Source organism: Panthera tigris, chromosome E1, assembly GCF_018350195.1.
Source record: "Panthera tigris isolate Pti1 chromosome E1, P.tigris_Pti1_mat1.1, whole genome shotgun sequence".
Lineage (NCBI taxonomy): Eukaryota > Metazoa > Chordata > Mammalia > Carnivora > Felidae > Panthera > Panthera tigris.
Genome location: NC_056673.1, coordinates 44765206 through 44777976, shown reverse-complemented (window position 1 = coordinate 44777976; position 12771 = coordinate 44765206). Strand labels below are relative to the sequence as shown.

Below are 12771 nucleotides of genomic sequence, written 5' to 3'. Positions count from 1 at the left end.
TTGTTAATTTTAGCTATTCCGACAGGTGTGAGGTGGTATCTCATTGTGGGTTTTGATTTGTATTTCTCTGATGATGAGAGACGTTGAGCATCTTTTCATGTGTCTGTTAGCCATGTGGATGTCTTCTGTGGAAAAATGTCTATTCATGTCTTCTGCCCATTTCTTAACTGGATTATTTGTTTTTTGGGTGCTGAGTTTGACAAGTTATTTACAGATTTTGGATACTAATCCTCTATCAGATATATCATTTGCCAAGATCTTCTCCCATTCCGTAGGCTGCCTTTGAATTTTGTTGATTGTTTCCTTCACATACAAATATGTGCAGAAGCTTTTTATCTTGATGAGCTCCCAATAGTTCATTTTTGCTTTTGTTTCCCTTGTCTCGGGAGATGTGTCTAGTAAGAAGTTGCTGTGGCCGAGGTCAAAGAGGTTGCTACCTGTTTTGTCCTTTAGGATTTTGATGATTTCCTGTCTCACATTTAGGTCTTCCATCCATTTTGAGTTTATTTTTGTGTATGGTGTAAGAAAGTGGTCCGGGTTCATTCTTCTGCACGTGCTGTCCAGTTTTCCTGACACCATTTGTTAAAGAGACTGTCTTTTTTCCATTGGTTATTCTTTCCCGCTTTGTTGAAGATTAGTTGGCTATACATTTGTGGGTCCTTTTCTGGGTTCTCTATTCCGTTCCATTGACCTATGTGTCTGGTTTTTGCCAGCACCACACTGTCTTGATGATTAGAGCTTTGTAATACTAGCTTTAAGCTCAGAATTATGATGCCTCCAGCTTTGTTTTCCTTTTTTAGGATTGCTTTGGCTATTCAGGGTCTTTTGTGGTTGCATACAAATTTTAGGGATGGCCCAGTCCTGAGGACCCCCAGTTCCTCTCTTGCTCCCTCCTGAGTAGTCTAGATTAATGATAATGGAAATATTTGCAGAAATTAAAAGGCTTACTCCCCTTTACACAATACCATTTTAGCTATTACTCATTTAGGCCAACTAGTTATAATTTAAAAATATAGGTACATCAACATGGATGGTTCTTTTGGAGCAGCAACAATGGAAATACACAGCAAAAACACTCACCCCCATCCCATTCCAGCAAGGCATGGATTTGAGAATGGGAGGGGGATTACAAGAATCAATGTACATAGGCCCTAAGAGGAAAATACAAATATGTGACAACCACCTGTTCCTCTCATTGGTTTAGCTCGAGAATCAATCCAAAATATCAGAAAATTTTGCTAGCATCAACTTGATAGCAAGTTTTAATATTAAATTGTTTGACCCATATTCTGAAAACCACTAAATACTCTGATTTCCAGTATCTCCTCTTTCCATAATATTTGCATCCATACGTATTTGAATTCATTTCTTCACTAACTCAACAAATATAACACCAAAGATAACACTGACTCAACAAATACAACAAATATATTCATTGGTCTCTTCACTTAGGAAATGGCAGTTCCATCCTGTTCAGGCCAAACCCCTGGAATATGTTCCATTCCTCTTCTCTTGTATTCCACATCTAATCCAATCCACTCATTCCATAAATATTTTTTTGTGTGCCTACTATGTTCTAGGCCCTGGGATACATCAGGGAATAGGTCTATCAGGAAATACTGTTGATTCCATCTTCAGATATATATGTAACCAAATTACTTTCCACCACCTCCATTTCTACCTGCACTTCTTGTCTAACTGGTCTCCCTTCTTCTGCTCTTGCCTCATCCACTCCTTGCCAAGTCTATCCTACACACAGAAGCCAGGATAATCCTTTTAACATTTAAATCAGATCATATCATGTCTCTGCTCAAATCCTCCAGTAGTTTCCTATGTCACTCAGGGTAAAAATCCAACCTTTACAATGCCCTTCAAGGCTTATATGATCTGTAACTACCTGCACCTGTTCCCCCAACCCTGCCATTGGAACATGTCATTGCGGAGTCCTGGAATTGTGCACTGCAGAGCCTACGTGCCTGAATGTGATGGTCCTGTCTCCTAGTTCTATGACTTTATGTCTTCCTATACTGCCCTTGCTCACTCTGTTTTAGCCAGAATGGCTAATTTGCTTTTTCTCAAATACTGCAAGCATGCCTTTGTATAAAGGCATTTACACTTGCTCTGCCCTCTGCATGGAGTGTTCTTGCCCTAGATTATTCATGGCTTACACCCTTACCTCCTTATTTTCTTGCTCAAATGTCCTTTTCAGCAAGGCCTTTCTTGCTTACCTTCCCTCACTTCCAGCATTCCTTATACCCTCTTCCCTTGCTCTATTTTTAATCTGTAATCTCTGTCATACTATTATCATATTTGTTTTTTGCATACATCTCTTTACTTTACTAGAGTGTAAGTTCCATGAGGGTAGGGATTTTTGTCCTCAGCACGTAGAACAATGCTTGCACATGGTTGACACTAACTGATAGTTTAAATGAATGGATACATGCATCCATTCATCCCTTCAGCAGATACCTACTATTTGCTAGGGACAGAGAATAAAGTCTTAAAAAAATGGTATGCCTACCCAGCTAGGTATGCCTAGCTGACAGACAAGTGGGACAAATTCATCCAAATTCAACTTTTCATGATCTGTGACAGAAGTCATCAAAATTAATAGGGTGGTATACACAAGAAACTAAATATCCCAGGAGGCAGGCATGTGTTAAATTTAGTTACACCAATAGTCATCTAGCCAGAACCAAATGGGATGAAGGGCTCATTTCACTTAATTTACTTGTGGGCCTATCCTAGGTGGTTTAGACCTGGTAGGCTGGTGTATATTTATCTGTGGGGCTTATGGTCCCAGGATATAAGCTGGGTTCCACAGATAGGTACACTGGATAGATGGAAAGTGCTTTCGGGCTAGGACTTATATTTGGGGCCACCTCTTGTTTACTTTTTCCACTTAAAGAGCTTGACAAGTATACAGGTGCAGATTTGGTATTCGTGTGTTTTTTTAGCAGATTTTTTTTGGGTCATTCCTATACTTTTTAAAAAATTAAAATATAGTTCACGTACCACAAAACTTACTGTTTTAAAAGTCTGAGTTCAGTGGTTTCTAGTGTATTCACAAAGTTGCACAACCATCTACTATCTACTTCCAAAAAAGTTTCATCACCTAGAAAGAAACCCTGTACCTCTAGCAGCTACTCCCATGTTCCCCTTGGTTGCCTGTAGGTAACCACTAATCTGTCTTCCATCTCTATCAATTTGCCTATTCCTGACATTTAATTTAGACAGAATAATATTAATATGTGGCCTTTTTATGTGGCTTCTTTCACTTTGTGTAATGTTTTCAAGGTTCATCAATGTTGTGACATGTATCCATGCATCATTCCTTTTTATGGCTGAACGATTATAGCTGTGCAGATAGGCCACATTTTGTATATCCATTTATCAGTTGATGGGCATTTGGATTGTCTTTACTTTTTGACTATTATGAGTCATGTTTCTATGAACACTCTTGTATAAGTTCTTGTGTGGACATAAGTTTCCATTTCTCTTGGGTCTCTCCCATGGAGTGGAATTGCTGGGTCATATGGTAACTAGGTTTCACATTTTGGGGACTGCCAAATTGTTTTGCACAGCAGCTGCGCCATTTTATATTCCCACCAGCAATATATGACGACTTCAATTTCTCCATACCCTCATTAACACTTGTAAGTCTCTTTTTTATTATAGTCATCCAAGTGGGTGTGAAGTGGTATCTTGTGGTTTTGATTTGCATTAAAAAACATTTTTTTTTTAATGTTTATTCATTTCCTGAGAGAGAGAGAGGGAGAGAAACAGAGTGCGAGCAGGGGAGGGGCAGAGAGAGAGGGAGACACAGAATCTGAAGCAGGTTCCAGGCTCTGAGCTGTCAGCACAGAGCCTGATGCGGGGCTTGAACTCAGGAACCGTGAGGTCATGACCTGAGCCGAAGTTGGACGCTTAACCGACTAAGCTACCCAGGTGCCCCTGATTTGCATTTCTTTAATGACATATGATGTTGAACATCTTTTCATGTTTATTAGTCATTTTCATATCTTCTTTTGAGAAATATCTATTTAGATCTTTTGCCTGTTTTTAAAGTTGGGTTATTTGTCTTTTTATTGTTGAGTTATAAGGGCTCTTTATATAGGTCTTGGATACTAGACACTTATCAGATATATAATTTACAAACATTTTTTCCTATTCTGTGGCTTGTCTTTTCGTTTTCTTGATGGTATCCTTTCAACCACCAAAGTTTGAATTTTGCAGCTAAAAGAGAATGAATGGATCTTAATCTAACTCACCTTTTTCATTTTTTAAAAGTGTTCATATTTTTTTTACAGTTTCTTTTTTTACAGTTTATTTATTTTGAGAGAGGAAGGGAGGGAGAGAGGAGAGAGGGAGGGAGAGGAGAGGATGAGTGCGACTTGGGGAGGGGCAGAGAGAGGAGAGAGAGAAACCCAAGCAGACTCAGTGCTGTCAGCACAGAGCCCAACGTGAGGCTCCAACTCATAAAATGTGAGATCATGACCTGAGCCGAAATCAAAGTCAGATGCTTATCTGACTGAGCCACCCAGGCCCCCTGATTCACCTTTTTCATTTTACTGATAAGGACACTAAAGGCCAATGAGTTGAATTAATCTCTTCAGTGGCAGAGTTAGGAACACCTGCTTTATGTAATTGTGCTGTAAATTGCATCAAATAAGGTACCAGGTAACCAGAGATAAAAACAAATTCATCACAAATGAACCCATTAGAAAACAATGTAAAATATCTGATAGTCACATGCGATGCAGTGTGGTATGGACTATGAAAGCAAAAGGAGCTCAGAAAAACAACTGGAGAGATGATGGAGTACAGTCACCTAGCAAGAAGTAGACGGAGGGTAGTAACTGACAAAACTATGAGGGGAAAGGACTATGGGATTGAAATACAGGAGTCAAAGTACTAAATTCCTTCACACCAGGCCTCACACTCACCTGTAGCATCGTGTTCAGTTTTCATCAACTTGTGTAGTGGCGCGAGTCCTTTTGCTTATAGGATTAAGATTAAAGACAAGATTAAAAATCAAAATTATTTACATTTCTGATGTTTTGAAAAGTAGCGTAGTAGGCTATTATAATTTTCTTCTAATTTTTCCTTCGATGAGTGGGGAAGTGAAGAAAATGTCAGTTACAGGTGATACATCTCTTGTATTTCTCAAAAGGTTTGATTCAAATTCTAGTTAGTTAATAGGGGCGCCTGGGTGGCTCAGTCGGTCGAGTGTCCGACTTCGGCTCAGGTCATGATCTTGCAATTTGTGAGTTCGAGCCCTGCGTTGGGCTCTGTGCTGACAGCTCGGAGCTCGGAGACTGCACCCTATTTCGGATTCTGCGTCTCCTTCTCTCTCTGCCCCTCCCCCACTTGTGCTCTGTCTCTATCAAAAATAAATAAAATTAAAAAAAATGTTTTTTAAATTCCAGTTAGTTAACATACAGAGTTCTATTAGATTCAGGTGTACAATATGGTGAGACTCCACACCTCCACACATCACCCGGTGCTGATCACAAGTGCACCCCTTCATCCCCAGTTGGTGATACACCTCTTGGTTCATACTGCCTCTTTTGGTGCCTCAATGGATCAAACTCCAGAAAATTTTTTTTGAAAAGCATTATAGAGTTAACACTGAAGGCAAGACTGTTCATTCATCATCTTTCAGGGTGAAAAGAAGTGAACAGGTTTTGCAAATTTGTTGACTCGAGGGGGATGGCCTGCTCCCTGTTTCATTTTCATTCGTGCTTTGGTTCTGAACTGTTCACCAAGTATATACCTTTTAATGGCATGGATATTTCTTTCTAGTGAATTCTCCTGTGAACTGCATGCACAAAATATTTGTTATAATATTAACTACAAAATCTCCTCCCCTTGCCCTACCCCAACCTCTGGCCAGAACGACAACCGAACAAGTACTTTAAGAGTACTGATTCAATTCTCCCCTCCCCACCCCACAATGTCGGGTTTCTATACACAAGGAGCTTAAATCAGGAGAAAAGTGCTGGATATAATGGCTCAATTCTCCAAGTTTGGTCTAGTTTGGCCAGATAAAGCCAATAATGCACTATTTTAATACCAGGAAAGGTCAGTTGCAGGTTATGGGAACATGAAAAAGGTTTTGGTAGCACATTTTTAGGCTGTGAAGGCTATACAGGGTAATTTATCCTGGAGAAGGCAGTACCCATCAAGTAGATGTATTTTCTCTATGAGAAGGGAGAGATTAATACTGACACAAGACACAGATGTGGGATTAAAAAACCCTACCAAACATCTTTATTCCTTCCCTTCCCCCTCATCCTTCTCCCCTCTATTGCTTGCTTCTTTTCCCTGCCTAGACATCAGTTTGGTAGAGGCATCTAGTTCCATTGTGGGAGGCTGCATGTGGCGCCATTCTGGTTGGGAATGTGACGTGGAAGATTTGTTTCTGTCAAGAGGCAGACTTTATTTGTGCACAGCAGGTTTTTTTCTTAAATGTATATTAGAGGTTTTCTATAGCCCTAATAAGTAGGGTTTTAGAAATTCTCATTCAGAACCCTACAACCCAAACAGCATCGCAGGCCAGAGTAGAATTTTGAATGTTCACCATCAAGTGATGTAAGTATTAGCAGGTCTTGAAGTTGTTCATACAGAAGGGTCATTTTCATGTTGTTTTGCTTAGTAACTGAAATTTGCTTTTATTCCTGAGAAAATTAGAAATGGCGAAATGGGAACTGGAGAGAAAAGACACGTGTAAAAAGTGCCATTATCTAAACAACGAGTGTATCTAGTCATCAGAAATTTGTAAGTAAAAACTTTAATCATAAGTAGTATGTATTTGAATGTACAGAAATGTCAATACAATGTTCAGAAATAAAATCTGTTCCCTTAATACTGACATCTATAAAGGAAACTTAAGAAGTGGATATGGAAAACAGTATGGAGGTTCCTCAAAAAATTAAAAGTAGAACTACCCTATGGCCCAGCAATTACACTACTAGGTATTTACCCAAAGGAGACAAAAATACTGATTTGAAGGGGCACATGAACCCCAATATTTATAGCAGCATTATCTATAATAGCCAAATTATGGAAAGAACCCAAACGTCTATTGACTGATGAATGGATAGAGAAGATGTGAGATATATATATATATATATATATATATATATATATATATATATATATATATATAACAGAATATTAGTCATCAAAAAGAATGAAATCCTGGCATTTGCAAATGATGTGGAAGGAGCTAGAGTGCATTAGGCTAAGCGAAATAAGTCAGAAAAAGACAAATACCATATGATATCACTCATATGTTGAATTTAAGAAACACAACAGATGAACACAGGGGAAGGGAAGGACAAATAAGATAAAAACAGAGAGGGAGGAAAACCATAAAAGACTCTTAAACACAGAGAACAAACTGAGGGTTGCTGGAGGGGTGGGGGATGGGCTAAATTGGTGATGGGCATTAAGGAGGGCACTTGTGATGAGCACTGGGTGTTATATGTAAGTGATGAATCACTGAATTTTATTCCTGGAATCATTATTACAACTATATGTTAACTAACTAGAATTTAAATAAAAAGTTGAAAGAAAAGAGTGCACTTATCATGATGAGCATTGAGGAATGTATAGAACTGTTGAACTGCTATATTGTATACCTGAAACTAATATAACACTCTGTGTTAACTACTTTGGGATTAAGATAAAAAGCTTAATAATAAATAAAACAAAACTCCAAATTAAAAAAAAAGAAGCAGACATTGAGTAGTAATATTTGGGGAATTTGTGGAATAGACACTACTGTTGGAAATTTCTAAAATGAGGAAACGTACTTTTAAATGTCTACATTTTCTTTAAAGGACTGTGGACTTCACAGAATAAAATATACTTTGGAATGGGCTTACGTAGTGAAGAAAGCAGTGGGACAGCAGGATGGGCATGTGAAACATTTATGTGTGATAGAGACTAGAAGGAAAGAAAAAAAAGGCAACACTACTAGGAAAACAAGTGGAAGCAGGATGAAAGAAACGTAATCCCTTATAGAGACAGGGAAAAGAGAAGAACAGGGAAAAAGAAGAAATGAAAGAGGAGAAAGAAGAAGAATGGAAAAGTAAGCAGGGGGGCTGGGAAGCTGTGCTTTCTTAGCTTTGCGAAAGGCTGATTTGCAGAACTCCCTCGTGTGCCCTGGGGTTTTACATAGTTTTACATAACTACTTCTTCAGAGTGGCCCAGATTGGGAGGGGTATTATGAGAATGACCTCAATACAGCTGCTAAGGTTAGTGAATCTTCAATTATCAAGAAAGCAGGAGACTAGAACCTTTATTAGTCAATCAAGAAGCATTTATTGAGCACATACTATACTCAAAAACCAGTCTTGCTAAAAGCAGGAACTTTGTCCCTTTTCATTGCTGAATTTCTTTCTTTTTTTACAGTGCTTGGGGACTGAATAAATGCTTATTGATGAACACTGATCTTATTATACATGATCTAGAGGATTGCTTCTGTATCTCTAAATTCAGCATCGGGATTTTAAATGCTGGGATTAAAAACTACCAGACAGACATTTTTGAAAGTTTTCTGGCATCAGCGACAGAAACAGCAATATATGGGATAGAATGGGACCTATTCGGAGGATTTTTTTTCTTTTATAAATAGTAAAATACAACAGGACTCGTTTGGAAATGTTAAGTGTGGGTGTCTAGAATTCAAATTTATCTTCTCTTATTAAGATTCATTTTGTAGATACTTACATAAAATACCTTAAATTATTCTTAAATTCTTTTTGAAACACAATCAGGCTTTCAAAGACATCAATTTTTACAAAATCGTTCTCATTGAAGAATGCTGGCGCAGAGAGCAAATCAAAATTATTGAAGAAGTACAGATTGAGGTTGTGTGTGGGGGCAAGGGGACCGAAGACAAGTTTTACCTTTCCTCTCCTGGAAAGTTTCATAGCATCGTTTTCAAACTTACCACTTACTATTTTCTAAGTAAGTACAGACTGTGGCATTTAGCATTGGAAAACTTATTTTAGAAATAAATATGCTGGGGTGCCTGGGTGGCTCAGTCGGTTAAGTGTCTGACTCTTGGTTTTGGCTCAGGTCATGATCTCATGGTTTCATGAGTTCAAGCCACACGTCTTGGATTTTGGGCTGGCAGCGCGGAACCTGCTTGAGAGTCTCTCTCTTCCCCTCTCTCTCTGCCCCTCCCCCACTTGCACTGTTTCTGTCTCTCTCAAAATAAACAAACAAAAAAATTAATATGCTAAGAGACCTGCAAACAAAATGTACTAAGGTTATATGCTAAATTTCACAGGCATCTAAAAAGGAATTTTAGGTCATTAGACATACCAATCAGTAGGTAAGATTTTTTGAAAATTTTTATTTATTTATTTTTGAGAAAGAGAGCATGAGCGAATGGGGGAGGGTCAGAGAGAGAGAGAGAGAGAGAGAGAGAAAGAGTAAGAATCTCAAGCAGGCTCCATGCTGTCAGTGCAGAGCCTGACTCAGGGCTTGAACCCACAAACTGTGAGATCATGATCAATAGGTAAAATTTTAATATTAATAAGAAAATGGAAAAATACTTTGAAAGTATGACTTTAAAGCTAAATGCACAAAAAGTGTGTGTATAAGGAAATAAAATTGGGGGTGAGAAAAATTATAGATTATCATTGGGTGATACAATTAAGAATTATTAACATTTCCCTTTTTCATTCTTTCATTTTTTCATTATAGAAACTTTCGATAATGAAAAACAGAACTTTTCTATAATGAATATGTATTACTTTTATAACCAAAGAAACACATGTAAAAACAGATGCATAGCACCAGATTATCCCTTTTTATAAATTGAATCATAAATTTCCACTCACGTTTAAACTTCTTCAGGCCCGCCATTATTGAAGGCACTCTAACCTTCCCATTTCCTGTAAAACATTTGAATCGGATACAGAGAAAGTCACATAAAAACTCATAAAAACTGATAAAAGTTGTGAAGTGATTAAAATGACATGGTAGCCTGGAACTTTGTCCGTGAGTTAGAAGGACTAGAGAGACTGGTTTGCTTGGGACTTGGATTCATTTTCCCCTCCGGTGAGGATGGAGCAAAGGAAAACTCTTCAGTGACACAAAACTCTCTATGTCTTCAACACAGCTCCTCTCTCCTGTCTTTCAAGGTCTGACACTCCAAAGGTGACAGGCGGAAAAGGGGTATTATAAAAAGAACCAGGGCTCAACTCTGGCAGCATCTTTTCCAGACTCAGATCTATGTTATTTTAGAAACAAAGATATGAAGAGAATACGTTGGCCAAGTGCTCAGAGTTGGAATAGGGAGAGAAGGAGCTGCTGTGTGTTTTCTTCTAACAAGTACTTCTTGAGAATGAATACATGTGAGGTGTGTATTTGTCCTCTTACGGATACAGAGTGTGCTTCTCTGGCTAGAACCATCTTCCCGCACTTGTTCAGCTTAGGGTCTCTCCAGGAAACCCCAGCCTTGGCTAAATCCTCCCTTAGCACCTTCTGCATACACATAGCACCTTTTTTAGGTGATGAAAATGTTCTAGAATGACTGTGGTGATAGCTGCCCCTATCTGTGAATACTAAAAACCGTCGAATTATATACTTTAATGGATAAATTGTTTGGTATGTGAAGTATATTTCAATAAGGCTGTTAAAAATGTTGGTTTGAAAAAAAAGGAATAGGGGCACTAGGGTGGCTCAGTTGGTTAAGTACCTCTTTTTTTTTTTTTTAACATTTTTATTTATTTTTGAGAGACAGAGTGCAAGTGGGGGAGGCACAGAGAGAGAATGAGACACAGAATCCGAAGTAGGCTCCAGGCTCTGAGCTGTCAGCACAGAGCCCGATGCGGGGCTCGAACTCATGAACCATGAGATCATGACCTGAGCCAAAGTTGGACACTCAACTGACTGAGCCACTCAGGTGCTCTAAGTATCTGACTCTTGATTTTGGCTCCGGTCATGATCTCACAGCTTGTGAGCTGATAGCACAGAACCGACTTGGGGTTCTCTCCCTCGTTCTCTGCCCTTCCCCCGCACTCTTTATTTCTCTCTCAAAAATAAACATTAAAAAAATAGAATGAGTTTTATAGCATAATATCATTTAAGGAAATTAAATACCACACACATGGAATTTTTTAAAACATTTTCTTAATGTTTTTTTTTTTTTTTTTTTTTTGAGGCGGGGGGAAGAGAGAGGGGCAGAGACGGAGGGAGACACAGAAGCTGAAGCAGGCTTCCAGCTCTGAGCTGTCAGCACAGAACCTGACTCAGGTCTCGAACTCATGGACTGTGAGATCATGACCCAAGCCCAAGTGGGACGTTTAACCTTAACCCACTGAGCCACCCAGGCACCCCCCACACACATTGAATTTTTAAAAGGATACATACCTATCTAAAATAAACATGAGGAAGGTAGATTGAAGAATATATATTAGATATAATACAGAATTTACCTCCTGAAACAAATATTACACTATATGTTAACTAACTAGAATTTAAGTAAGAATTTGACAAAGAAAAAGAATAAAGTTTGCAAGTACCAAAAAAATAAAGATAAAAAAGAGAATGTACCTATGATGGAGGGAAGGAGCTAGGAATGGAAATAGGAGGTAAAGGGGAAAATAATAAAACGAAACGCAAAGAGTCTTTGCATGGGCCAATGATGATAGTGCGCCATACTGAGGAGTTTGATTAGCTCACTGTGTGCATCTGATGTTTAAGAAAAAGTCCACTCTTCAAAAAAAGTTTAAGATGCTGGTGGAAAAGGAAGAAATATTTAACAGGCGGCTGGAAACACAGCGGTGACAAAGAATAATTTAGGGAACAAAGGTTTTCAAACATTTTGGTCTCAGGGCATCTTTAAATTCTTAAAAATTTTTGATAACCTCCCAGAGGTTTATGTGGGTTATAATTATCATTAGATATTAAAACTGAGAAATTTAAAAAAAATGAGAAAACATTTTTTTAAATGTTTATTTATTTTTGAGACAGTAGGAGCAGGGAAGGGCAGAGAGGGAGACAGATACTGAAGCAGGCTCCAGGTTCTGAGCTGTCAGCATATGAGATCATGACCTGAGCCAAAGTTGGACGCTTAACCAACTGAGCCACCCAGCGGCCCCTAAAAAATATTTTAAAATAGCAATAAATCCAGTACATGTTAACATACTTTTATCCTAGCCACTATACCACCAGGGAACCTGTTAACATACTTTTAAATAAAAAATAAGTATCAGTTAAAAATGAAAAATTAAAGCATTAACATTTAGTGGGAAAGGAAGTGTTATTGACTGAATGTTTATGTCCCCCCATAAGCCCCCTAATTCATATATTAAAATCCTATCCCCAATGTGATGTTATTAGGGGGCTGGGTTCTGAGGAGGTGATTAGGATAGGATGAGATCATGAAGGCAGACCTTCATGAACGGGATTAGTGCCCCTCTGAGTCAGGAGAGAGCCTGCTGCTCTGAGCTCTCTGCCCTGGGAGGATACCATGAGAAATTGACAATCTGCCTCCCAGGAGAACGTTGTCGCCAGAACTCAACCATGCTGGCACCGTGATCTCAGGACCTCTGGCCCCAGAACTGAGAGAAATAAATTTCTGTTGTTCATAAGCCACCCAGTCTATGGTATTTTTGTTATAGCAGCCTGAGCTAAAATAGCATTGTTTTACATTTTTGCGAATCTCTTTAATGTCTGGCTTAATAGAAGACAGCTGGGATTCTCAGTCTGTTTCTGAATTTAGTTTGCTGAGATGTGTTTTTTTGG

The 12771-nt window shown here is 38.6% G+C and overlaps 1 protein-coding gene across 4 annotated transcripts in view; it reads right to left on the bottom strand.

Moving 5' to 3' along the window:
- The window catches only part of EFCAB3 (EF-hand calcium binding domain 3), a 65069-nt gene that overhangs the window by 37071 nt on the left and 15227 nt on the right, over positions 1 to 12771 (bottom strand). For 3 of the 4 annotated variants that reach the window (XM_007088236.3, XM_042966296.1, XM_042966295.1), the window contains 2 exons: positions 9861 to 9914; positions 4947 to 5000 (listed from right to left, as the gene is read on the bottom strand). In XM_007088236.3, coding sequence (XP_007088298.2) covers positions 4947 to 5000; positions 9861 to 9914 — 108 coding nt within the window. The remainder of the gene's footprint in view (positions 1 to 4946; positions 5001 to 9860; positions 9915 to 12771) is intronic. The other variant, XM_007088237.3, reaches the window with a different exon arrangement.